The following is a 25773-nucleotide window of genomic DNA, read 5'->3' on the forward strand; positions in this document are numbered from 1 at the left end:
TTCAGTAATTATGAGTACGTGATCGATTTATTGAATAAAACACATCCACGTCTAAATGATAAAAGAGGGGAAAAAATCTACTACATTGTACCATATACATCGTTTTGTATAACAGGAATTCGATTTACGTATAACGTCCGATATCACAGTCAAATGTCACACAGCATTTTCATATCGCGTCATAATTCATAATATGTACTATGTTTTTAAACGATGACAAAATGTAGCTGTAGCAATGTAGTCATATCTATGAAGACTAGACAATTTTATGTTACGCCTTAGGCGAACCTTGTTTGACATAGTAATATTTATCTGACTATCCAATAAGACGACTTTCAAATTCATAAGATTCGAATTGAATTTCAATAAAACACTGATGAATTTCCTACTAGTAATTGCAGTCGCAAGAATCAAATCCTGCACCGGCCTCCCCAGGCAGAATACCAGGCGGAGCTTCCCCTTGACCCTTGAAGATGTTACTGTAAGACGTTTTCAAATAATTTACATGACCTTGCAGTGACCTTATACGACCCTGAGCTTGTTCAAACGCCTCGTTCAGGTTGTTTATCTGACCCTGCATCTTTTGTCTGATCTATAAGCGACAAATATTAATTAGTAACCGAGAAAGTAAGTTTCGATTTTCAAACAACTTGTTCATTTTTAAATGAATTACTTCATCCCTATCTTTCTGTGCAGCTCTCGCGGTGGCCCTGCACTGGGCCAGCTGTCTCTCCATGTCCGCTATTTGACCTTGCATCGTTCTTCTTGCAGTCTCGCATCTCTCCTTCGTTCTTGCCACCTGTCTCGCCGAGTCTTCTCGAACCTTCAAAGAGAAAATGAAGAAAACGATCACTGTACATCTCGGAAAGATAGGAAAAGGACGTAATACTTGATCAAGCATCGCCGTCAACTGAGTAATTTCGTGCATCTTCTCGTCAATGCGTTTCTGCAACTGCGCTTCATGCTCTTCGAATCTGGCAAGCGTATTCTTCATACGTTCATTGTCGTGCCGCAATTCGGAATTCTTTTTCTCGAGTTCCTCGAATCGTCCTGTACCGGATCCTCTCTCCTCCTGTTAAGTATGTCTCGTCAATTATATGCTGTATATAATTGTAATCTCATGTTCTTATATACCAATTTTAGAAATAATTTGTACAAAGGCGCAGTACTTTATACAGGTTGTTCAAAATAATACTGTTTTTTGCAAGCAACGCTGGCTAGTAATAGCGCGAAGATAGTAACCTGAATGGCTTGATACTCGCTACGCAGAACATCCAACTGATTCTGTAAGGTCTGGGCCTTGTCCTTGCACCCTACAATCTCCCGTGAAAGGTCCTCGCAGTTTCGTTCAGCAACTAAACGCATTTGTTGCGCTTCCTGCAGCTTTACTTGCGTCTGCTTTAAAAGATCTGGCAGTGGTGCTAGCTCGGCCAATTTCTCTTGGAATTGATTCTATAAAAAGAACAATACTTGATGGAAACATCGTGCTAATAAAATCTGATCTAGTTCCTAAAGGTATGGTAATCCTAACAATTATGCACCTTAACTCGGCCAATTTCCAAAGTCACGTTTTCATTCATCCGTGCGTTGTCCATCTCCATGAGGTCAAGCTGCCGGCGTTGCTCCTCGACTTGTTGTTGCGCCTGTTATTTTAGTTATCATTTTCATACACGCCAGTAGCAAATGATTGCACAACCACATATCAACAAGGGGGACCTGTAAATATTTATTACGATAGTCCTCGAGCTGGGCAGCTTGGTCTTGAATCAGTGATCGCAATTCTTCCAGTTCATCTTGCGACTCCCGGAAACGTTGCTTAACTACTATCAGCTGCTGTTCGTGTTCGATCATTTGCTCCTTAAAACCTGTTATGAGTACCATCGTTTACGAACTAGTTATTGCAAATCTGGAATGAGACGAGTGTCTAGATCACCTTCGTATTTTCCTTTCTCAGCCTCGATCGCTTTCAAACGTTCTTGGGCGTCGATCAGTCTGATGTCCAACTTTTCTCTCTCTTCGATCGCTTCGCGCGTTTGCTGCTTTAGCTTCTCGGCATCTGTTCTTAAACACGAAACCTCGCACAATTTGTTTTTGTAATCATCCTGAAGGCGAGCGTATTGCTCACGGAGATCACGCAACTGTTGCTGAGGACACGTGCTAGCACCCTTTCATTAAACACGCGCTTTAATACATGTCTAACGTTCCACGAAGGTTCTGTCTTACCATTGGTGCGTTCACGCAAGGACCGGTGCAAGTCGAGGAAGGTGCAGGTGGCATCGGTGCCTGATTGAACACATCATTTTATAGACTAAGAGAAGCCAAAGACTTTTAAAGAAACATCTTAACAAATATCTACATTATACTGCACATAATTTAAAAGAATGCGCCGAGTTACCAATAACCAACATCTTATATGAAATAATCATATCTGAATCATGACAAAGCATGCAAAATTTTGATCTCAAATTACGCACAGGATAATGTCGCATCGTTGTATAGTTTTAGAGAAAGAACGATCTGAAATTTTTGCTACAATATGTTTATTTCATACAAAATCTTTCATAACATTACTTCGGTAAAAGATCAGTAACTGTTATCGTTATCGACCCCAACCAACGACGGTGTAACAATTTTTATGTGTATCGGCCTGCCAAGCGAGCTTGTTCCGTAGGCTCGCGCAATCAAGGTGATCATGATATTTTACGGATACCTTAGGTTGAGGTATGGAAGGTGGTGGTAGAATCGGAACAGGCGGTACGTAAGGTGGCGAACCGGAAGTTTGATGGCCCATGGACGGTGGAGGTGGACAACAACCGCAAGGTGCACAAGGTCCGGTGCACTTGAGCAACTTGCGTTGCTGTTCCAGCTGCTGTCGTTCCCTTTGTACGTTGGCAAGCTCTATCTGCATGTTACGTATTTCGCATTCTATATTGCCTAGTTGTTGCTCCTGAAATCACAAAGATGTAGACACAGATCAGGTTCGAGGGCAGTCCACCTGTCTTTTCCCTATGTACCAGTTGTTTGCTGTTGTTGCCGTAAGACGTGAGCTGATGCTCCAACTCCTCGGGACATGTTCCTCTTGGCGGGGGTGGCGGACATGGTTGTTTACTAACGGCTGGACTCCGGCAACACATTTCGTCAACTTGTGAGGAAGCACCACTGGGAATTACAACTCCTGATCTTGATGCTCCACCCGCGAGTCTTGGTGAATCTGTGGACGTTAAAAAATTATATTCTGAGACGAAAGAAAAACTAGTTTTGCTATTATTACTGCAAAGAGTTCAGTGATAATTTCATGTGTAAATATAAACACGACTCACCTCCGCTATTTAAGTACGTTTGACTATTCCTTGTCACTGAAAGCAAAATATTATACATATTGAGAAAACTATGATGTTATTGATTTAAAGTATACAGAAGAGTGGTCCACCTGAAGATGGCTACTTAATTTTTGGAGGGTCAATGATCACTTCAAAGTGAGACGTAATATCTTCTTTCGATGCCGTTCAAATTAGTACAGATGGAACACTCTACAGTGATTAAACTTAGTCCACATACTGCACAAGGAATTGCCGCGTGGGGATTGAGTGTCGGGAAACTGCAGTTGCATACAACATTTGCATTGACAATAATCGTCGTCCTGTTGCACTGTTGTGGTGTACGAAAACGAACGGAAAGGGGACGGACTTGACCCTGGCGACTGATTTCCACCTGGACAAGGGTAACAGCAAGGACTGGTAATTCGTTGATTCAAGCAAGCTAATTGACGGGACAATTCTGTGTTCTCCTTGACGACTATGCGCATTTCAGCCTGCAGCCCGCATACCTTCCTCTGGAGACTCTCGACGGCACTATCCTTCTCCAATAATGCTTCCTCTAATTTGTATCTGAGTGCAAAGTGCGTCAACCATACATTATGATCACTTGACTGATATAAACATACAGAATTTTGTTGTGGTCTGTGCATTCGTTGTCAGGGTAAACTGATACGATTGTCACACATTTCTCCCCCGACTCTCTACTATTTTCCATTTCGTATTGGGTGGCCAAAATGAAACTCACTTGCCGCCTTCGAGCTGAGCATTCTCTAGTACTAGTTTCTCCTGCATGGTCAGCGACTCTGTTAATTTTCCAGTTAGATTTTTCAGAGACCTATCTTTCCCTCTCTTCTTGCTGTCCGCAACGACGATCTTTGGAATCTCGTCTTCTGTATGACCGCAAACGATCACTCTAGGAAGCCTATGAATGAAAAGAAATAGAGTTTTCTAAGAACTGCAACCCATCGAAGCACAGTAGGTTCTCGCTCATTGTTTGCACAAGCTGCAGAATGTAATGTAGTGGAAATGGTAATTTTTTTTTCTAAGAGGTGTTGCGTTATACTGTTTCTTTATATCGTTACATGTACACATCGATCGCGGTTTCGAGCCAATAGTGGGGGAGTTATAGGTGAGAAATCTTTTACGATTGATCGAACAACCTCGGATCTTGCTTGAAATTCCGACCCCGTTTTCCTACAACGAGCGAATACCTACTATTCAAATTTTGCGACGCACTTATCTTCAGGATACTCAATCTGAGGCAAGTCGAAGAGGTCTTCAGGCCTTGGTTTCTTTTCTCCAAATCCTTCTTCCGTTATCATGCCAGATCTTGTGTGCGGATACGGAAGCATCTCGAACATTTTACTGAACGTGACGCTTGATAAATCAGTCAGACCTAGCATGCTCTGCAATTTTCGCGTTATTTGTTCAACTTCTGCCATCTTTGCCAAGAGTTCATCCTGCTTGGAATGAAGCAATTGTGTATCCTCTTCCGACAGCTCTTTTTTCTGGAAATTAGATCGACAACCCGATAAAGAACGTTTCTGGGAACTCCAAAATGGTCATGAATTTGAAGTTTCATCAATCACCTCCATAAGATCAAGGATCTCGCGCTTTAACTCTTCAATCTCTTTCATAATGGCGGTGCAACGTTCGTCAGCATTTTTCATTTCTTCTAATAGCTCAGGATCGGTCAAAGGAGACGAACTCAAGACAGATTCTTGCCGACCGCCAGGTTTCATGGGAGCGCCTAGATACAAGATACATTCAATAAATTTGATTGAATTTCATCTCTCGTTGTTTCTGAAGATTATTATACCTTGGCCAATGCCAGAAGGCATTGGATGAACTGGGGGCTGCCCCGGTTGTCTCTCATCATCTTTCTCTTCGGCTTTCTGAGACTTTGGTTCACTCTCTTTTTCTGTAACTTCTTGCTGTTCATCTTGTGCTTCGGCTGCAGATTCAGCATCAGGTTCGGCATCAGGTACAGCATCAGGTTCAGCATCAGGTTCAGGTTCATCTTCGTTTTTCACCTCGACCTCTTCTTCGTTCTCAGCCATGCTAAAATTTAATCGATTTAACAATGTGTAATTTAACACGAAGAAATCTCAACTCTAAATAACTCACATTGACGATTTCTCCTTAACAAGACTTGGACTTATACTTTGTGATAATTCTGCCGATTCGACGCCTGGCTCTTCTTTGATCGCTTTTGGTTTGTCTTTGTGATCGTCATGCGTCTATCAAATATATTCAATATGAATTATTTCAATGTCAATTACCATTAGAACGTATCGCGTTGAAAGTTTCTCATTTTTGCAAGTAACGACAAAATCGCACCTGCCCAAGAATGTGTGGCTCAAAATCTGATCGTTGTTGCGAAAGTAAAAGTTCCACCAAGTTTTTAGTATTGTTTAGTTTTCCTGACTCAAACGGAGGAATCTGACCCACTTGGTAGCATTCGATCGCCAAAGACTGTGCTTCCGGCAAGTTCAAAGGCTTTCTTATGTCGAATAACGATTCCAATGAACCGAATGCATCCCTGCTTAAAACCGACTGGCCACTGTATTCTGCACCCTTGGCTTTTAACTTCGGACTGCTCCGTTTTAAACGGCGACGATTTATGTCGTGAGAGCTTTTTGTTTTAACAGAAGGACCCTGAAGAAAGGACGTCGGCGAACTTGCTGCAGATCTCGACGTGTTCAATGTACACGGTCGCCGCTTCTAAAATCAACAAATTTTGTTGCATTAATATTTAAATTCGTCAAATTAAAGAGAATTAATTTGGAAAGCTTGTTGGTTTTTTCTTAAGTTCTTTAAGTTGTTTGCTGAAGGTGCTTCATAAAGATAAAATTTAACTTAATTGTTTGCTGCAAAACCATTTATAATACAAAACCTGACCTGTACAAAGTTTGAAAAATTCCTCGATTATTTTTAAGTTATGTATATTGTAGAATCTATTACCATTTTTTAATTTTGCTACAATTCAAGACGATGTTTATCTTTTCTAATTTAGTTTTAATCTAGTCTTCGAGCATCTAAAAATGAGACGGAGAAGTTTTATTAAAAAAGAGGCAAAAATATAGTTGAGAAACTGTTTTCCATCATCCTCTAACGATTTCGACAGTTTCGACTTCTTTTTAATTTATAAGAAACCAATAGTCATAAGAGCTGTCCACCCCATTCTATATTCATAGCGTGTAGACTGTAGGAGTAGGGTGGACAACTATTATGAGTTTCGGTGAACCTCAAGTTTCTTCTTTCGATGAACATGTTTCCGCTCACTTATAAATTGTTCCTTGTACTTCTACTTGAGTCATAAAATTGTTAATGTATTAAACGTATTAAAACAGAGATTTGGAAATATTGTTTTACTTCTTTTTTAAAAATACATGCAGACGCATCTTTCAGGAGTACCTCGTAAGATAGAATATACTATACAACAACAACTATAATAGTTGCGAAAATAAAATAACCGGCATTTTACCTTCATTATTTTACCTTCGAAACAACACCGTTAAATCACTCAACAGCGATAATTCTTCAGGTACTACCCCAAGTTAGGAAACGATAATCTTTCCCTCGTCTACGTAGCGAAGTCTCGGTGTCGATATCAAATAGCGTCGAACAATTTCTCAGTTTCTTTGTTCGAAATTATATTTTTGTGTAATTTTTATACTGCAACATAGAATAAGAATAAGTATCGAGAAAGGTGTTGATTAATTAATTAATTTCTTTAACGGATGTGTCACTCACTTTGGGAAACCAAACGTTTCAAATAAGCGAGTGAAGTATGCTTCATTTATTTTCGTATTTCGATAGAGATTTCTAGAAGCAGGAAATTCATAAATTTTAAAAGGAAAAAATAATGATCAAGGGTATATCCATTTAATATGTTGCATAATTTAATTAATTTATCATCGATCAGTATGTGTCACGTTATACAACGTGAACTAAGATTTGACAGTAAAGTTAATTTAATAAGGATATTGTTTTTCTTTATTTATATGAGATAGTATATGATTTGAAAACGTTAATTAATTTGTTAATAATTAACATTAATCATATAAAAAAAAAGTGACTGAAAGTGTAACGTCCTGTGGTCAAATCGAAAAAATTGTCTTTACATACGCCACGAATGTTTGTGAACGACTGCTTATTGTCCAACATATATATTATATATATTTACAATTCTTTGTAATAGAAAATAAAGTATTGTGTTACATAAAGTATTTCCATGTAAAATAAATAGAATAGATATATACACTGCACAAGTTTAGCTGTAATAAAACAAATACATCGCACGTTAGAACGTGTAAAGTTTATTGAAATAAATTAACGTTGAAGCTAAATAATAGCGTAAGTATGTAGTATAGTTGTTGTGTACAATGTGAAAGCAAGTTTTTACAGGAATTATTGCAATATACTTTCGTTTGGAAAAGGTCATGTGAAAATACCATATAAATATTTACCATTGTGTGTAAACATCCTTGTTGTCAATGACGTACCACTTTGATTGCTAAGTAAAGAAGATGTTATTCCATTTTCCATGAAGAAGGAATCTATAATCTGATTTACTCTACTGATTTAATTTACTTTAATTTCATACAAATTTACACATAAATACGTATTTCCTTTTACATTCTCATAAAATGGAGGTTATGGACTACAGTAAGTGTCCCAATATGTCAGTTATACATAGTATCTATGACAAAATGTCATGATTGAATTGTTCTTAAATCTACACGTGTCTATAAATGTACTCGGAAATTATTGGAACACTTTCGTATGCTTTTATGTCATAAAGAATTGTAGTTTGTAAGTTACCTTCTGTAGTATACGGAACAATAAGTTATATATGTTCTTTGAATAAAGATTTATATTTATTAACTGCTTCTATATTTCTTTTAATATATAATAGAAATGTTTGAGGCAAATGTATGCAAAATGTTTTGTTTATCTATAAACTATAATGGGATGTTTCCAAACATCAATAAATGAGAAAAATGATATATTAATTTTGAAGGAATCTGAATTAATGAGAGACATATTCTCAGGACTTTGGAAACATCCTTATTAATGTAATTGTACTAACAAGCACCATTTTTTATTGAAAACTATAGGTGAAAATAATCCACAAATGGAAGATACGGAAGAAAATCATTCCGAAGAATCCGATAGTAATGACAATGCTGACACGAATGTACAGACTGAAGAGCAAGAGGAGGATACGAGTAAGTTACTTAACATTTAACACGCATAATACCTGTTTTGTTACTAATATGTTACGTCTTGTATATGTAATGTTTATATCTGGTACTACAGAGGATGACGAGGAATCAAAAGCGAAGAAAGCAAAAGAAGAAATTCTAGATGAATCTGATGTTGATTCTGATCAGTCTTGCCCTATATGTATGGACCTATGGACCAGCTCAGGAGAGCATCGTTTGTGTTGTTTACGTTGTGGACATTTATTTGGGCACAGTTGCATCTTAAAATGGTTACGATCTTCTTGTAACAGCTCGAACCGCCGTTGTCCTCAATGTAATAGGAAAGCTGCTGTTAAAGACATTAGAATGTTGTATGCTAAGAAATTAACATCGATAGACACTGCCGAGTTAGACACGTTAAAAACACAATTGAACAATGCCACGGCTGAAAAAAATCGTGTGGAAATGGAATTGTCAAAGTTTTCTCTTAGGCAGAAATTATTCGAGCAACAAATAACTTGTATGAAGAATCGTATATCCGAGTTGGAAAGTCAACAGTCAGAGATAAGTCTGCACAGCAGTCAAAATATTTCGAAACATTTTATTAAGAAATTCCATTTAGAGCGATCTATAGAGGTATGCAAGGAAGGTGATTGCCGTGTATTAGATTATAATCCATGGCACGGATTCCTGGTTGTTTCTCAGAAATCAACGAATTCATTATTTTCGGGTTACGGTATTAAAAAGATAGATTCGGATAAGTTTCAACCGCGCCAATTTATTTTTCTACACTCGCGAGTCATAAGAGACGTTACGTTTAATACGAGCCAACACTCGATATTGCTGAGCGTTGGTTTTGATAAATGCGCGAAACTGATGGACATTCAAAATCATATCGTTATGCACACTTATCAAACGGATTATCCGCTGTGGAGTTGCTGCTGGTCAGGTGATAATCCAAATATATTTTTTGCTGGTGCTCAAAATGGATCTATTACACAATTCGATATTAGACAAACTTCTGGAGCTGTAGAAACTTTAGACAGCCCTGGCGACAGATCACCGGTGGTCTCTTTAGCAAGAGTACCCCCTAATCCTGGTAGTGGCATTGGTAAAGGAGGTTTTATCGCATGTCATTTAAATACGTGTCATGCATACGAACAGAAAGAGTCGAAATATGTGCCGAAGCAAATATTTCTTGAAGGACCATTTGTATCTGTCTGTTATAACGAAAATAACAATCATGCTCTAATATCTTCCCGTCCAAATGCAAGGCAACCGCATGCTAGACACACAGTGTGTACCATAGAGAAAGGTAACGACGAATCGACTGTCTGTAATGTTGTACACACGTTTCATGCTGGCAACTCTCAGCAGTTACTTTCTCGACCATGTTACATAAATATTGAGAACGATACATTAGTAGCTGCACATCAAGAATCCACAAGTTGTATATCTTTGTGGAGCATGTCTACCGGAAAACAAGTGAACACTCTACCAGTGTCTGGCCCTGTTGTTGATATGTGTGCAGTCGACGTTAATAGTAATTTATTCCTAGCAACGCTCTCTGCGAGAACAGTTAGGATTTATTGTCAAGGATAATCATGATTATCATGAAAATAACGAGAAGTCTAATACAATATTTTATACGCTACGATTCATATCCGAAGTTTTTCGCATACATTTTGCATACGTCATGTACATTCGTATTTTAAGAAACACAATACGATTGCCAATATTAAATTCCTCACTGCATTTCCTACTCGAAAGTCTGAATACCACTTGTATGCATAACAGCATGTGATATAAGCTAATCTCAATAATTGAAAACGAAGGTCTACAAGTACAAGTTTTTAGTCGTTGACGGTACAGAAGTTCTCTGTGCATGCAAATAAATGAAATAATGTTCGCAAGTTACCATTCTGTAACGACATATAGATGCAGTGAACATTTTTGGTGATTGCTGCAAACAGTATTTAAAAATTAGATGAATAATAACAGAAATAATAAGTATATTTATATATATTGAAGAGTATGTGACTGAGATATAGTAAGCTTGAACAATGTACTGAACTTAAGATTACTGTGTACATATATATATATTTTTTACTAGATAATTGTTATACCTGTAGAAGAAGCAAATCGTATGATAAAAGGGAACTTGTGTAAGTACTTTCAATGCTAGTACTGAAAATGTTATTTATTAATATTTTCGAAATATTAAATTACATTAGAACGTTCGAAAAATATTGTAACGAATCATTTTCGCAAATTAACTCGTGTATATACTTGTTATTTTAAAGTGAGTAATTCTAAATCAAATCTGATCGAAATCCATAATCTAATTAACACACCTCTAACACAGCCTCCATATAAATTATAAAAAGATGTAAAAAAGAAAGTAGTAAAACTCCGTCTTTAACACTGCCAGGAATATGATATTGTTTAATTATATTTAAACAAAATCTATGTAACATGTATGGGATTAATACACATATAATGCTGTACAAATAGTATTTTAAACAAGTTTTTTGAAATTGTATTCTACATGTGCTGATACTTTATTATTCAGTTTATAGGTCATCGTATTTTCTTTTCAAATTATTCATAAATCGGCAATTTTTCACAAATCATTCAATTTTATAAATACTATTACATATGCTATATATATATATATAAAACTGTATTTTCGGAAATTTTCAAACTGGAAGTTCAACGTGACTTGCAGTAGAATGTTTTCTTCGTTACTGTGTTTAATATAATTACTTGCAAGTCAAATATAATTAGTAGTACTTTTAGTGTGTGTGTGTGTGTGTGTGTATGTGTAATTTGCCTTTTAAACGTGGAATGTACATCTCCAGTTCCAAATACGGAATTCTATGCATATGCAGTAATGTATATATAATTGATATAGCAAACTATTGTAGAGCACTAAAACATAAACCATCACCGAAGATGTACAAATTTAAATATTAATAATACAGCATTTATGTTTACGATTCTTTTTACAAAGTTCATGTAACGCTAAAAAGTTGTTATCTATTTCAGTAATGTACAATCAGGTCTAATTAAGATTAACTTCTATACGTTGTAAAGAAATTTATAAAAAAAAAAGAACCATAATGAAGTTGTGAAATAATTATTATCTTTGTATTAAAAATGCACAGATGTTCATCGAAAAACAAGAAGATATTCGATATTGCGCTATGCAAAAGTTAACTTGTATTTTTTTACCAAGTCTGAAAGAAAATTAAACGACCCAATTCATAAAATACAATTTGATACGATAAAAGGAAAGGCCAATGATGTAAAAATATAATTATTTATACAAAGAGATTTAATGAATGCTCAACACGTAAATCTATCCTATTTTTTTTTTGTTCTTCAAAAGAAACTTGATAAATGCATTGTTTCCTCCTTGTAACAATAAAAAATTTCGTTGCTTAAATAACATTATTAAAATTTCAATAAACATAAGATGAAATTTTTCATTGACGAGATTCCTTTTTAAAACGTGGCTATCAAGTTGGACTCAACAGATTTTATTAGTTACTGTTCTTCATGCCTATCTTACAAGTTAAATAAATGACTATTATTTCAAGGATATTAAACCAATTTCCTGTGAATGTTTTTTACCATTGAAATATTGTCGTTACAAGTGCTGAATTTGATTATGAAACTGCTATGGTATCAATACTTGAGTGTGGTATTACAGAAGTTTTTTTTTTGTAATGACAAAATGAGCAGTGCTTTTATATGACAGATTAACTATACAGTTATCACTAACTGAAGAGCTGCTCAGTGGCACGTTCCAAATCCCAATTATAAGATGATAAAGCAACCCTTGCATTGTGTTCCTCAATTCCCATATCTGTTAGTCGCCTTATTTTGTCATCTAAATCAGGCATCTTCGCTGGTCCTATAAATATTCCTTTATGATGAAACAAATTCAAATGCATCGACATTGAAAGAATTGGTGTATACCTACCACCTGCGTACACAAATGTCCAATGTTTAGCAGTTTGACGAAACATTTCTGGATGTTCCTTATACTGTTTGGCTACTACTGCATCCTGTGGATCATCTGGTTCTGCTGCAGCTAACAATGCTTGCAATGACAACAAAACTGTACGTAAAGTCATGGCAGCAGCCCTGGAAAGTTATTTAAAATATTAGATAGATGTTATGCGTAGTATTAAATTAACACATTACAGTTTGCACAATATATTGTTACTCACCATTGATCTTTCAATATGTCCAGACAAATAGCACCTGTTACTGAAGATATATTAGGGTGCCATATTTTTGTTATAAATCGCACCTATAAGAAAAAAGAAACACTTAATAAATTATGATATTTACATCACGAGTAACTTGTATACAATTCACAACCTAAATGATGAAAAATTAAAGAAAAGCATTAACAAGAATCCAATGTATATGAAATGTTCACCGTTAGTCTAGTATTGTGACAAAAATGAATGAAGAAAATTACAATTATCTAACGATAGAAACGAATTCAATCATGTAACTCCACTCGAAAAAAGATAAACTTGGAAATTGCTTTGTCATGTTTTAGGTTATATTAATCTGGTTTAATCTTAAGCAGCATAGAAGTGATCTTTTATCATTAACATATATTAATCATATTGACTTACAAAGTGCTTACTTTAGGAGGATTGAAGGGATATGTCTCGGGAACTTTAATCTCGAGTACAAAATTACCTCCTTCATACGGTGTGTCCGGTGGACCAGCAATCTCACCTTTTAATTCAGTATAACTATCATTTACTAATTCAACCTTTATCGCGCATTTTGCAACCTGCAACACAGTTCACAGACATCATAAGCAGAAAAAATGTTTTCTCGGGGGGGCGATTACAGTGAATTCAACTTTGAAACTTCTTAATGGCAACTTACATGACTGAATATATCAATATAGTATGCATAACATAAAATTCATCTTATATCATAAACAATTGAACCTAAGAGTATGCAAGATTTAACGATTACTTCATTGCACACATTTCATCTATATAATAAATGTTACATTAGAGATGTTCAATGTTCTGAACACTAATTTCAAGGTTTCTATTAGAAATTGTCAAGTATGGAATTTTTCAAATTGTCTAGAGAATATAACCAATGACCTATTGACATCAACATTCGATAAGAGAATGACGTACTGTTCCGCAGTGATAATCAAGAAAATGGTTACGATACAAAGATTGTGATACATCGACGCAATGTGCCCATGTACAAACATGTGAAAACATTTGCATCAAAACATATGTAACAGTGCAGACAAAATGGATCTTGTAGACCAACATAAAACCAAACAAGAATGTCAGTGCTCTCAGAAATTGAAAGATCATGGTACGTACTATTCGAAACAAAGGTTCACGGAGAAACTTTTAGAAAAAGGTCGAACTAAATCAAGAAGAAACGAATGAAAAAAATCAAAGTTTACGCCGATACGCACGATCAAATTATCTTTTAATTCATTGAAGTATCTCTGTAACATGCAGGCAAGCTATGTATGTACAGTCATATTTCTTCTTAACTGAAAATAATGAATAGAAAAATTCGTTTAACGTGATAGAATGTATGCGTTCTCTCATAGCAATTCGATTTACAATTTCGGAATTAGGTGACAGTCAAAAGTACTAAGTATATACAACAGGTGCGTATTTACGCTTTGTTCACGGTGATTCTATAAGCCAATGAATCGCGGTACATTTTCATCACGCTAGACACGAAATATCTTCGGAACAATGTCAAATAATCATACGATATTGTTAGGCGTATTAAATACTTTCATTTGTTGAAAGAATAATCCTACAATAGGCGAGTATACCTTAAAATCATACAATGCCAGTTATTCACTCACCTCTTCGCTTTTTATAACCTCTTTAAATTCGCGTTTGATTCTCTGTGCCGCGATGTTCGCCATAGCTCCCGTATCGATGAGACGGTCAGCACACTGTCATCGTCATTCAAATAGATTAACAAAGTTCTCTGAGAGCGTCAACGTGCGCGAACTTTTTAGGTAATCGTACTCGAATTCGCTGTCTCTTTCTATTCAGAAAAACGATCGTTCTAACTCGTGCTCTATGCCAAAATCTCCGCTCACGGACACATCCAATTTATCATTCAATCGCCGCCGGCGCCACATTGATGGAACAAGTTGACTGTCACCCGCTCGTGTCACCCTTTTGAATTTCGTCTACGTTCACGTCATTGTTTGTTGCGGCGCCAAATTGCGAATAGCCAAGACTGAAATTCCATAAAACTACGAATTATTCACAGACCCTAAAAAAGAAATTCTATTATAAATAATTATCCGACAAAAACCGCACAATAATCCCCAGTATGTTAAGAAATCTTTAATTCTGCTAATTCGTTAGGTACCGTATAATAACAGAATTGCAAAACTATATATAATATTTATATATGTATATATATAGTTACGTTCACGTTTCGCAAGAAATGCGATCGGTTAACCTATCGTTAAAGTTTGACGGACACGCGTGCTTACAAAAATATGATTTACAGTAAAAACTTGAAATGTATCATATTTTGATACTTACTATCACTTACTATTCATTCGAAACCATACGAAAGTCCCCAGAATGTTAAGGAAAAATCGTCATTTACTAATCGCATAGTGTGTGTGCATACTCCGTATGACTTATCGGACTATTTTCGAATTTTTTCAAGAAATGTCACGAGATAATATATGGATAATTAAGTTTAATGAGCATTTCTAATCGCAGTTTGAAACGGTTCGTTCTAATAGTGACAGTTAATATATATAATATCAGTAAACGCGAAGTTTAGTATCGCAGTAAAAATGGCAGACGTACACGATGACGCTACTAAAGGTATTATAAATTTCGCTCGCATTACTAAATAAGCTTGTTGATTTCGGTGTATGCTGTTTAGTCAGTAACAAATAGAAAACACGTGATAAGAAATACGTTTACGCGGTTATGCCCGACAGTCGGTGGGCGGAGCGTAATAGTTACGTCACGTCCGGTTTCGAAAATGTTCCCTGATTGGATAGTATCTCCGTGGTTTCTGTTTTAGTGATGCCTGTGTCCCAGCCAGTGCGTGCCAAGAGTTTGTTACGCGCAAACTTAGAAAATTCTCGCGGACGACTTTTGCAAAGCAGAATGCCAAACATCAAAGTCTTCAGTGGCACGTCGCATCCGGATTTGGCTCAGCGTATCGTCGACAGGCTCGGTATAGACATTGGGAAGGTTGTCACCAAGAAATTTAGCAACCTCGAAACATGGTAATGGTCGCAATCACCGCTATAACCACGTTATTGTCATTCTCTTAAACCGAGTCTACGACCACGTGTCACACGATATTTCATTCACGTTCTTTCTTTCCGCTATGTTTGTCTATCACGGATAAAGAATTTCAAGCGCCTTCGCGTTGCATTCTTCATTTGTTTCGTTAATTTATCAACCCCATCGGCGGCGTACAAACAACCCTGTCGCGCAAGGCCGGTTTCCTCGTGTGCTGGCTAAACCGCGATGTTTAAGTTGAAGGTCAACTAGTACAATTATTAATACATCATCCTAATGTATTCTCACGTCAATGAATCTCGCCGAGTATTGCTACACAATGCCGGGAAATCAGGTCCTTCTGCGTAATTGTTAAAAAAAAACTATTCAACTGCCGCTCCATTGTTCATTCCTTTGTTTGTTTCTATTATAAATATGTAGTACAACATTCTTTCATCGGGAATATGGGGAACACACGGAGCGATTTACGACGCGTGAATTGATCAAATCATGACACGTATTATATTATCGAGTACACGATATACTTATTAGTGTAAAATAAGATTATCGATCAAACGTAAAAAAATAATCGTGTCTATTTATTGATTATATCAATTTTTTAAAATTAATTTATACTCTGTTGCTATCGAATCGATTACGTTTTTCATTCGATATTTTATGCTCGTTTGCATTTGTGTTGATTATGTAATAATTTTATTATGAATATTTTCTATTATAATTATGGCTGAAAATATTGTACTACAGTGTGGAGATAGGAGAATCCGTTCGAGGAGAAGATGTGTACATTGTACAAAGTGGAAGCGGAGAAGTAAATGACAATTTAATGGAACTGTTGATCATGATCAATGCTTGCAAAATTGCTTCAGCATCGCGTGTAACGGCAGTAATCCCATGTTTCCCATACGCGAGACAAGACAAGAAGGATAAGGTAAGCTATTCCGTAAAATCAAAAAGAAATTCAATAATATATTACCATATTTTTGTGATCTAGTGTACAGCATAATCACGAAAACTTAACAGAATAATTCTGTAAAATTAATATAATATTATATTAGTTATGATCTTACAGTTCTGTCCTTATTACATGGTATCTTTTAGCATATACACGTATGTACATTTACTGTATAACATATCAAGTTCTTGTTCAGTATTATACCTGAGAACTTTTATATTATCTCCAATTAGTTCTTCATACGAAATTTAATCAGTAATTAATCATTTTTGCTGATGTAAATCAATATGATACTTATTATATCATATGTATGTGATGTCTGTTTTAATATAAAATATCTACATATATCTATAGACACATATTCACAAACTTGTATATATACATATATTCACTTTTATTGATTAATATTTTGCCATTGAAAAAAGTATATATTAATTCCACTAATTCGGTTAAGGGAGTATTCTGATCTAGAAAAATGAAAAAAATTTTCTTTTTCAACAAACATTTGTAAACTTTGTTAACATATAAAGATTGTTTTATAGTTAAAGTCTTTGTAGTTTTATGGTAAAAGAATCTGAAAGTACTTGTTTAGAATACTCCTTTAATATGAGAATTTCATACTATTTATTAGGAAAGAATGGAAATATATTGTGTGCAGTAGTACTCCATAACATCATTAAAGCCAATGAACTGTGTGAACATTAAAAAAGAAACTTATACGGTTAAACAGCTTCTAGAAAGAAACTATGCTTCAGTGATTTTAATATTTTAGGTATATAACAATCACCTAGTTGACGTATGCCATTAATTAACACGATTAAACTGCTTCGCACATGTAAATAAACTAGCTATTTCTGTAGGGAAGAGTAATAATATTTACACATATATAAAATAGTAGAATATTTAGGTGTTTGATCTCTTATTTATGTGATATGCCCACACTATTTTGTAATTAAATGTACTTTCATGTGTTTATCCCTGTAAACAAGTATCTTTGACATAATATTGATACTGCAGACATTCCATGAGAATAGATTACAAATACGATTAGACTGTTTACATTTTCTGTAAACTAAACATAATTAAAACGAAGGTATCACTGAATATAGATGAGTATCTTGTTTGAGAAGAAGTAAAACGTTTCTATGATATCTTCACAGGGTGGTGACGGAGGTGACAACTCAAATTCTAAGAAACAAATTGTCATGAAGTCAAACGAGTGGAAATTCAGGGTAACTTGTAGCGGTCTTTTTATGCTCTATTTACGGTTTTATAGCTTTTGCAACAGATCAATGGAGCAATATCATTTTTGGAACGCAAAACATGATTTCTCATCATTACATGAAACGTGCTTGCAACTCTTTTGCTTGTTTCATTGGGATATATATCAAAAATTGTACGATTTGTACCATTTATAAAATATTCATTTTGTTCAATGTAATATGTATATTATTTCCATAAAATCTAACAGATGAGAATCAGATTATAAATGAAGTTACACGAAAGGTAACATGCAGTTCTAAAAACATATTGGGAACAATTTGTGTTACACACCTACACATAATGGTATAGCATAGCATGAATTTAGAAAATTGAGGGTTTATCATACAACACGAATTTATTTAGTTCGAAAATTTTCGAAAAAAAAGGAGGCAACTCTAAAATTTAATATACATTTAAATTCTGAGCAGAAAAAAAATGATTAAACATTTCAATCATATACATGTTTGCATGAATTAATAATTGGAGGACATTAACATCAATTAATTCATACATCCAATATTATTGCAGTGCTTCATTTTATATTTCTTATTGAAACAGTATTATGAGTCGCATCGAATGCTCTAAGTACACAGATAATATCTGTTGATTCCTCAGAGGAATAATATTTATGTCCAGTATTCGAAACCAAATTGCCGAGGCAGTAAACAACAAATACATTATAAGCTGAAGCATTGCGTTTGGTGAATAATCTAGGGTTATCAAGTATTTGATAACCCATCTGAATATTGCAAAACCAGTATTCATCGAGGGGGGCCTTTCGTGCATTGATACTGTAAGACCTACATCATCGCATACCGAATATGCTTTGTTCTATTAAATTTCTCAATTAAAGAAATTATTCTTACGATTCGTTTCAAATGTTATTATTCATTGCATGATGTAATAATTTTACAAATGTAACTGTAGGAAAAACGATTTATTTTACGAAGATTTAATAGAGCATGCGACACCATCGAAATAATATAATGGTACTTTAAATATATATATATATATATATATATGTATATATATCAAACATTCATAAAGAAAGTAATGTAAACTTTATTATTAGATAAATAATTTTGAAATAAATTTTTAAGTATTCTCCGTAGGCTTTTAATGAATTGTATTGTAAGACTGTTAAGGATAAGTCTTCTTGTTAAAAGATTTATGATACATGCTATTAAGATTCTGAATAGTTGGGTATTTTCAGGATTTTGTGCCCGACCTCTCTACAGTGAGTATAAGAGCAATTAGATTGTCGAGTGAAGCGTTTGTAACTATAACTCGATGAACAATTCGATTTGTAATATCACTTTTTTAGTTTCTTACAGAATTTTCTTTGTAGGACTAACAAAACTTATAATTGTTGCTATATGGCACAATGGTACCCCCATGAATGAATGAATGAATGAAATATTTGGTCAAAGCATATTGATATCTGAATGAGAGGGCAAAATATTAATATAATAGCATTCTACATATATTTTTTAATAATTTATGTACGTATAACGGGGTACACAACTGTATGTTATATGGGTACTAATTATTATGTTGCTAAACATGTTATTGTCCGAATATACTAATAAGAAAAAAAATATGCCTATCTAATTAACAGAATAGTGCTTTGGCAAAACGAAACTGTGATTGTGTTGCCTCATTAATAGTATGCGAAGCCTTAATTTAAAATTAAATGATTTGCGAATACAATTTTTTGTTAAGGTGTTAACATTATTCAGCTTTTGTGAAATTTACGCTCTCAACAAACAAGTTTATTAAGGTGGCCCAATTATAATCATTCCCCCGAGCACAATGCATTTATTATTTTTCGAATTTCATTTGGTTATATTGTTTTAACTGCAACGACTTATCAATATGTTTCTCCATGTCTTTTTCTTATAATTTCAAACTTACTAGACATGTTTGTTGTATAACTTCACCGTCCTAAAATTTCCCCATATGAAAATTTACGAATCAAAATGCACTGTGTTCCGTTTTTCACCTATAAGTTTGAATTCCGCTTTACTTATATACTTTCTGTTGAGTCTAACTGGGGTGCATTTGCAACATATCGTTTTTCTTTTAATTTTTTTTTTCATGTACACACGTGTACATTGTATTTTTATAACAAATAGCGCAAAATATGGCCATTGTATTCATATTTTGTCCCCTCTAAAGTATTAATTTTTCAACTTTTGTTCTTTGACATGTTTTTTTTTTCTCTTTGCAATAGACAACGTATTGGGTTTTACCATACTTTATTTCTTGATTTACAACTTTCGGCAATGTTACAAAGATCTTTTTAACAGCAATTTTTTTCGAATTGCAGGATATTTCCAGTTGCAAATGGACTTGAGAGACTCGCATAAATTTATGAAATTAAAATCGACAAATATTTGTTTTCCAGAGTCGTGCACCTATTTCGGCAAAATTGGTAGCAAACATGTTGTCGGTAGCAGGAGCTGATCACATCATTACAATGGATTTGCATGCTAGTCAAATTCAAGGTTTTTTCGACATTCCAGTTGACAATTTATTCGCTGAACCGGCCGTCTTAAAATGGATTAAGGAGAACATTGTTGAATGGCGAAACAGCATCATTGTTTCACCAGATGCGGGTGGTGCTAAGAGGTATTACCAAAAGATTCACTATTTTCTAATATAAATCTTCGATTTCTCTATTAAATATCAATTTCGTTTAATTAGGGTAACGTCTATCGCTGACCGATTGAATGTTGAGTTTGCGCTTATACATAAAGAAAGGAAAAAAGCAAACGAAGTCGCCAGTATGGTACTGGTCGGAGACGTAAAGGATAGAGTTGCCATTCTAGTAGACGATATGGCTGATACTTGTGGCACTATTTGCCATGCCGCGGAAAAGCTTTTAGAAGCTGGTGCTACAAAAGTCTATGCAATTTTAACGCATGGCATTTTCAGCGGTCCAGCAATCAGCCGAATCAATAATGCATGCTTCGAAGCTGTTGTAGTAACAAATACCATTCCTCAAGATGGTCATATGAAGGACTGTCCGAAAATACAAGTAAGAGGATGACTCTCGCACAAAAGAAATATATTATTTAATAATAACAAAATTTTCTATATATTTTTGTAATTTTTGTTTCAGTGCATTGACGTATCTATGATGTTTGCTGAAGCTGTAAGAAGGACTCACAATGGTGAATCTGTATCGTACCTGTTTTCGAATGTACCGTATTAGATCCAATCTTCCTGATAATGTACTCTATGAAACTGTGTAAGAAGAGTATTCCTTTTACACTTGTTTACTGTTATCCATAGCTTAGTTTAAACTAATTCGCCTACAGGAAACATCCTCGAAATAACTATTCATGTTCTTTTTTTTTTCTTTTAAATGTAAACCGCGTGTGCTCCTCTTTCTTTTTCTTTTTTTGTTTTTGATATAGATATATGTGTGTGGGAAAGTGAGATGTTAGATAGATAATGTATTGTCTGGTTTGATCAGAAATAAGTTCGCAATTTGTAGATACAAACAAGAATCCTCAGAATGAAATTGTTTAAAGGTAAAAAATTGTCACTAGGCTGCTACTTAAAAACACAGAACACATTGTCTCGTTTAGGGTACAACTCAAACGATATTCAGGACGTTGAAACTGCAGTACATCTGTTATTACGATGTGAACTGATGTTTCGTTTATCCTGATGATCTAATACGGGATAGAAAGTATTGTCATGAGTGCGTATAGACACTCGTGCAAATTAATTACGCCATTAGAGGCATATCTCATTTTTACAAACATGTGCAAAAAGTTTGCAATATTCATGTTAAATTTTTCACATGGTCATATATATAAAGCGTCGAAAAGAAGCTAGCTTTTTACGATTCCAATATGATGTGTTATTATATATATTAATACATCGTATGCAATAGAAAAAATAACGTTGAGAAGAGACGTATTTTTTTCGACTATCTTTTACTACCGCAACTTTTTTAAAATGAAAAACAAAAATTTTCTATTTATACAAACGCGCGTTTCTATTTGCAGAATATACTCTGTTCTCGTTTAACAGAGAGACATAGATCTGACTTTACAGTCGTGTACTCGGTTAGCTTTGGACCAATATAATATGAAAATACAAGTCAATATAAATGCAACATTGTTTATGTGCAAACTTTTCATAATTCGACGAAACATGCCATCTGTTATTGAATTTGGTATTATAATAAATATTTCTAAAAAAAATGTAATTATAATTTTTTATTAATGTATTGGAAAAGTTATATACATAATTATTATATTGCTTTTAGTATATAAAGTTAATTTAAATGAATGCCATAATTCTTTTACCACGTTTTAAGTATTTAGAAATACTTTATTGTATTAGAAGTTATAATTTCGTATGAAATGTGTAATTGAAGTAAGTGCTCCTTAAGTACAATAATTTCATTATAGTTGATTATCAAGTTAATAAGACTAGCTCCATTTCCGCTATTAAATATATATATATATATATGATTTATGGTCTATATGTTGCACTATAATACTCAAATTTTACAATATTTTATTGATTTCTATCTTAATTGTTTAATCGATTATACACAATGAAAAATGATGAAATGTGGTCAGTTGTAAAAACTAAATAAATCAATACGTTTCGTGATTGCATTATAAAATATTTTGTGCGATTAATAATATAATTATGATTCTTACATATAAGATCTCGAATCGGCAAGATTAGTGTAACATAAACAATTAAATCCTATGGTATTATGTGCAACGCGACTTCATGAAATATAAGAATCTTATAGATGAAATCTTGTAAGATTCCTATATAATTCCTTTGAACACACATTGTCAAAAATATTCTAAATTAATACAAATTGAATTCTATTTAAGTAGTAAAAATATTCTATTTACATACTACCTTATGTAAATAAGAATACTATAATAATCATAATATTTTTATATTCATAAAAAAGAATTGTATATGACAAATTGAATTTCAATACTTTCTTAATATCACAATGTAACTAGTACTATCACAAAATTATAATTTATGAAATCCGTTTTGTAACCTCCATCTTTTTTTCTTTTTAAACGAAATGTCTATTATTGAAACGAAACAAAACTTGTAGAAAAGATCGTATAAATATACTGGTCAAAATAAATTAGAAACCCTACTCTCTGTTAAACTAAACATCTTCTATTCACGTAGAAAATGCAATTACGAAATTCATGACTATGCTTCTCTCAATCTTTATGATTTATGAAAACCAGACGGTAGTGTTATATCAAAGACCACTGGTAGATTACTTGGCAAGTAATTTAAATCACATGTTGATGCATTTATATATATTATTTTTCCATCAGATGAGATACCATATCCTGTTAAAAGAGGAAGTATGTAGTTTCATTTTACATGAGAGAAGAAGATTAAACATACCTTCATGAATGTGACCAAACACATGATATTTTGGTTTAACTCGATTCTGCACAGTAGACAATAATTCTACACATCCAGCTCGTACTCCGCTACAGCATAAGTCTCCGTGTCCTACAGGAGGAGTATGAGTTATAAGAATATCTGTATCTGTTGGTATCATCTCCCACTTGGAAAGGCAGGCTTCTCCTCGTGGTACGTTAAATGCCCATTTACAAAATTCTGGTTGCCTGAGAAGAAAAGAATATTTATATAAAGATGGAGACATAGTTGTTATAAAAGTATAATTTTAAAAAACTAAATAGTATACGCTACAATGTCCATATATATTTCGCTATACTTTGGTATACCTTGATATACTTACCACGGTGTGCCGTAGATTTTGATTCCGTGTATCGTAATTTCAGAATCTTCCAAATAGGTACAATTTGTTAAGTAGTCTTTAACATTCCTAGTTTGTATGGCTTCCTCCAAAGTATCTTTGGACATTCCCAATGTAGGTATGTTATCCAAAATGCTGGTCCCCGTATGTTTCTGACGTTCTCCGCTACTATGCATCGTAAATGGATGAGTAAACGTAGAATCAAAACTAAGCTCATGATTGCCAGCGATAACGATTTTAGTTTTATGCGGCAAATTACCTACAGAAAAGATTATTCGGTATACATTAATAAAAGAAATTTTGAAATGTAAAACTTCGTATTTTGAGTTATTCACCGATCCAATTATTGAACTCTATAACTTCTTGTAAACTACCACATTTTGTAAAGTCTCCCGCATGAATAAAGACATCTCCCATAGGTATATCGAATTTTATAAATGGTGTTAAAGAATGAGTATCACTCATACACACAACACGAAGCTGAAATATAAGATTAAATAAACTATAAGTAATACAAGAATTCTTATCATATCTTTCTATTTACGGTGCAGATACAATTCCAACTATTTATTTACGTCAATAAACACGTTGACATTTTTAGGTTAGCTTTAGATGGACGAGTTACGATAATAAAGAATAATGTTAAAATTGAACCTTGTCATTTGGAGCATCGGTAGTTGGAAGCTTAGCATTTATTTTTATAACTTTTTGCTCCTTTGACAACTCAAGCCAGGCTTCTGTTGGATTGTCTGTCAGTGGATGTATCTCTATCTTCATGCTGAGACGAGTATGATATGCAATTGTCAATTGCAATTGTTGTTTTAGTAACAAGTTTGAATTGATGAGCATTTCACTCAATCAATTTTATAAGCATATTAATCTCACTTCATTTTGTACATTTTACCGACAACAATTCATGATTGTTTCATTAATAACAACTTTAGGTTGGGTTATTGTCATTTATTTAATTTTTTATTATAAATTACAACTCAAACGATTGGTTTTTGTTGCATAACATTGTTACATGTTACACTATTTATTGTTCAATATTCTTGTAATATTCTTTCTAATCTCTCAGATCTTACAATTAGAATTATGATCAAAATTTCGCGCCTAATTTAGCGGATTTACAACAGAATATTCGTTTACAGTTTACATGTAAATCTGATTACAGAATTGCGTTAGCACAAAGTAACAAATAATTCTGCGTGTTGAAAATCGATTGTAAGTTTTCAAGACCTCTAATAGAGTATTTATTTACATATTATTATCACATAATTCGTGATGCGACAACAATAAAATTGCACCAAGAAGTCATTTACGGGAATTTATTTACATAATTTCACGAACTAAATGTAAAATGTTGTATAATATAGTGTTTATAGAATGTCTTGTGTCATGCTGAAGATTCGTCAGTGACGAATATATATATGTATATAATTTTATACTTTATAGCATTGTTAGACCTTAGGCCTTAGGCTTAGGGTTCAAAGTATATAACTGCATGTATATGTATACAGGGTGTCCCGGGTTTTAATGGACAAACTTGGGAAGCATATCCTACAAGTGGAAGTAAGAAAAAAATGTTATTTGAAGTGTTTGCTACAAAATTATAAGCAAATAAAGTTAGAATTGATGACGGGGCGGATTTTACTTTACTAAACATTGGAAGGTCGAACGTGTTTATCTTTTTTTCATTTTTAAAAAAAATTTTTTCTCCTTTTTTTTCCATAAAAAATCGATGTCAAGTTTGCAAACTTGAAAATACATGTATTTGCGCCCAAGGACGACATTTTGAAATAATCCGATAAACACGTTCGACCTTTATTCAATGTTGAGTAAAGTGTAAAGTAAAATCCACCGTCATCAATTCTAACTTTATTTGTTTATAACTTTATAATAAAGCGTTTTTTAG

The 25773-nt window shown here is 34.0% G+C and overlaps 5 protein-coding genes across 13 annotated transcripts; 2 read left to right on the forward strand and 3 right to left on the reverse strand.

Annotated features, from left to right (window-relative positions):
* Positions 1 to 388: 388 nt before the first annotated feature.
* On the reverse strand, positions 389 to 7989 carry LOC143211965 (uncharacterized). Of its 2 annotated transcripts, XM_076430155.1 has the most exons (21): positions 7790 to 7987; positions 7074 to 7145; positions 6805 to 6995; positions 5658 to 6041; positions 5445 to 5557; positions 5137 to 5378; positions 4907 to 5067; positions 4554 to 4825; positions 4063 to 4239; positions 3559 to 3887; positions 3321 to 3356; positions 3015 to 3211; positions 2711 to 2947; positions 2224 to 2283; positions 1934 to 2165; positions 1717 to 1865; positions 1542 to 1643; positions 1243 to 1452; positions 890 to 1072; positions 674 to 823; positions 389 to 592 (listed from the first exon to the last, which is right to left on the reverse strand). In XM_076430155.1, the coding sequence occupies exons 3-21, from the start codon at positions 6808 to 6810 to the stop codon at positions 389 to 391; spliced, it is 3444 nt and encodes a 1147-aa protein (XP_076286270.1). In that variant the 5' UTR covers positions 6811 to 6995; positions 7074 to 7145; positions 7790 to 7987. The 2 variants fall into 2 exon arrangements, with proteins under 2 accessions (XP_076286270.1, XP_076286269.1); XM_076430154.1 differs by having other exon boundaries at positions 674 to 1072; positions 7790 to 7989.
* On the forward strand, positions 7538 to 11266 carry Rfwd3 (ring finger and WD repeat domain 3). Of its 3 annotated transcripts, none has more exons than XM_076430191.1 (3): positions 7538 to 7676; positions 8441 to 8551; positions 8643 to 11266. In XM_076430191.1, exons 2-3 carry the CDS (start codon positions 8458 to 8460, stop codon positions 10127 to 10129), a joined length of 1581 nt encoding a protein of 526 aa, XP_076286306.1. In that variant the 5' UTR covers positions 7538 to 7676; positions 8441 to 8457; the 3' UTR covers positions 10130 to 11266. The 3 variants fall into 3 exon arrangements, with proteins under 3 accessions (XP_076286306.1, XP_076286305.1, XP_076286307.1); XM_076430190.1 differs by lacking the exon at positions 7538 to 7676 and adding an exon at positions 7683 to 7988; XM_076430192.1 differs by lacking the exon at positions 7538 to 7676 and adding an exon at positions 7993 to 8135.
* Ubc4 (ubiquitin conjugating enzyme 4) lies at positions 10713 to 14695 on the reverse strand. The gene is made up of 5 exons (XM_076430229.1): positions 14418 to 14695; positions 13197 to 13349; positions 12766 to 12848; positions 12516 to 12679; positions 10713 to 12446 (listed from the first exon to the last, which is right to left on the reverse strand). The coding sequence occupies exons 1-5, from the start codon at positions 14478 to 14480 to the stop codon at positions 12310 to 12312; spliced, it is 600 nt and encodes a 199-aa protein (XP_076286344.1). The 5' UTR covers positions 14481 to 14695; the 3' UTR covers positions 10713 to 12309.
* On the forward strand, positions 13747 to 22283 carry Prps (phosphoribosyl pyrophosphate synthetase). Of its 5 annotated transcripts, none has more exons than XM_076430211.1 (7): positions 13747 to 13903; positions 15617 to 15824; positions 16588 to 16771; positions 17956 to 18027; positions 20466 to 20689; positions 20765 to 21098; positions 21183 to 22283. In XM_076430211.1, exons 1-7 carry the CDS (start codon positions 13837 to 13839, stop codon positions 21273 to 21275), a joined length of 1182 nt encoding a protein of 393 aa, XP_076286326.1. In that variant the 5' UTR covers positions 13747 to 13836; the 3' UTR covers positions 21276 to 22283. The 5 variants fall into 5 exon arrangements, with proteins under 5 accessions (XP_076286326.1, XP_076286328.1, XP_076286331.1 ...); XM_076430213.1 differs by lacking the exon at positions 17956 to 18027 and adding an exon at positions 19272 to 19295; XM_076430212.1 differs by lacking the exon at positions 13747 to 13903 and adding an exon at positions 15015 to 15411.
* LOC143211996 (metallophosphoesterase MPPED2) lies at positions 14668 to 25008 on the reverse strand. Of its 2 annotated transcripts, none has more exons than XM_076430226.1 (5): positions 24513 to 25008; positions 24194 to 24338; positions 23841 to 24117; positions 23480 to 23706; positions 14668 to 14803 (listed from the first exon to the last, which is right to left on the reverse strand). In XM_076430226.1, the coding sequence occupies exons 1-5, from the start codon at positions 24705 to 24707 to the stop codon at positions 14760 to 14762; spliced, it is 888 nt and encodes a 295-aa protein (XP_076286341.1). In that variant the 5' UTR covers positions 24708 to 25008; the 3' UTR covers positions 14668 to 14759. The 2 variants fall into 2 exon arrangements, with proteins under 2 accessions (XP_076286341.1, XP_076286340.1); XM_076430225.1 differs by lacking the exon at positions 14668 to 14803 and adding an exon at positions 22740 to 23421 and having other exon boundaries at positions 24513 to 25003.
* Positions 25009 to 25773: the final 765 nt, after the last annotated feature.

Source organism: Lasioglossum baleicum, chromosome 9 (assembly GCF_051020765.1).
Source record: "Lasioglossum baleicum chromosome 9, iyLasBale1, whole genome shotgun sequence".
Classification (NCBI taxonomy): domain Eukaryota; kingdom Metazoa; phylum Arthropoda; class Insecta; order Hymenoptera; family Halictidae; genus Lasioglossum; species Lasioglossum baleicum.

Coding starts and splice junctions, on each gene's coding strand:
- LOC143211965 (XM_076430154.1), bottom strand. Junction 2,284..2,710: donor CTTCCATACCTCAACCTAAG/GTATCCGTAAAA, acceptor GTGTTCAATCAG/GCACCGATGCCACCTGCACC. Junction 2,166..2,223: donor CTTGCGTGAACGCACCAATG/GTAAGACAGAAC, acceptor GTTTAATGAAAG/GGTGCTAGCACGTGTCCTCA.
- Rfwd3 (XM_076430190.1), top strand. Junction 8,552..8,642: donor AGAGCAAGAGGAGGATACGA/GTAAGTTACTTA, acceptor CTGGTACTACAG/AGGATGACGAGGAATCAAAA.
- Prps (XM_076430211.1), top strand. CDS start 13,837: ATGGATCTTGTAGACCAACATAAAACCAAACAAGAATGTCAGTGCTCT. Junction 13,904..15,616: donor TCAGAAATTGAAAGATCATG/GTACGTACTATT, acceptor TTTCTGTTTTAG/TGATGCCTGTGTCCCAGCCA. Junction 15,825..16,587: donor TTTAGCAACCTCGAAACATG/GTAATGGTCGCA, acceptor ATTGTACTACAG/TGTGGAGATAGGAGAATCCG.
- Ubc4 (XM_076430229.1), bottom strand. CDS start 14,480: ATGGCGAACATCGCGGCACAGAGAATCAAACGCGAATTTAAAGAGGTT. Junction 13,350..14,417: donor AGGTTATAAAAAGCGAAGAG/GTGAGTGAATAA, acceptor ACTGTGTTGCAG/GTTGCAAAATGCGCGATAAA. Junction 12,447..12,515: donor GACATTTGTGTACGCAGGTG/GTAGGTATACAC, acceptor GAATATTTATAG/GACCAGCGAAGATGCCTGAT.
- LOC143211996 (XM_076430225.1), bottom strand. CDS start 24,707: ATGCTCATCAATTCAAACTTGTTACTAAAACAACAATTGCAATTGACA. Junction 23,707..23,840: donor AAAATCTACGGCACACCGTG/GTAAGTATATCA, acceptor TTTTCTTCTCAG/GCAACCAGAATTTTGTAAAT. Junction 23,422..23,479: donor GTTTGGTCACATTCATGAAG/GTATGTTTAATC, acceptor CTCTTTTAACAG/GATATGGTATCTCATCTGAT.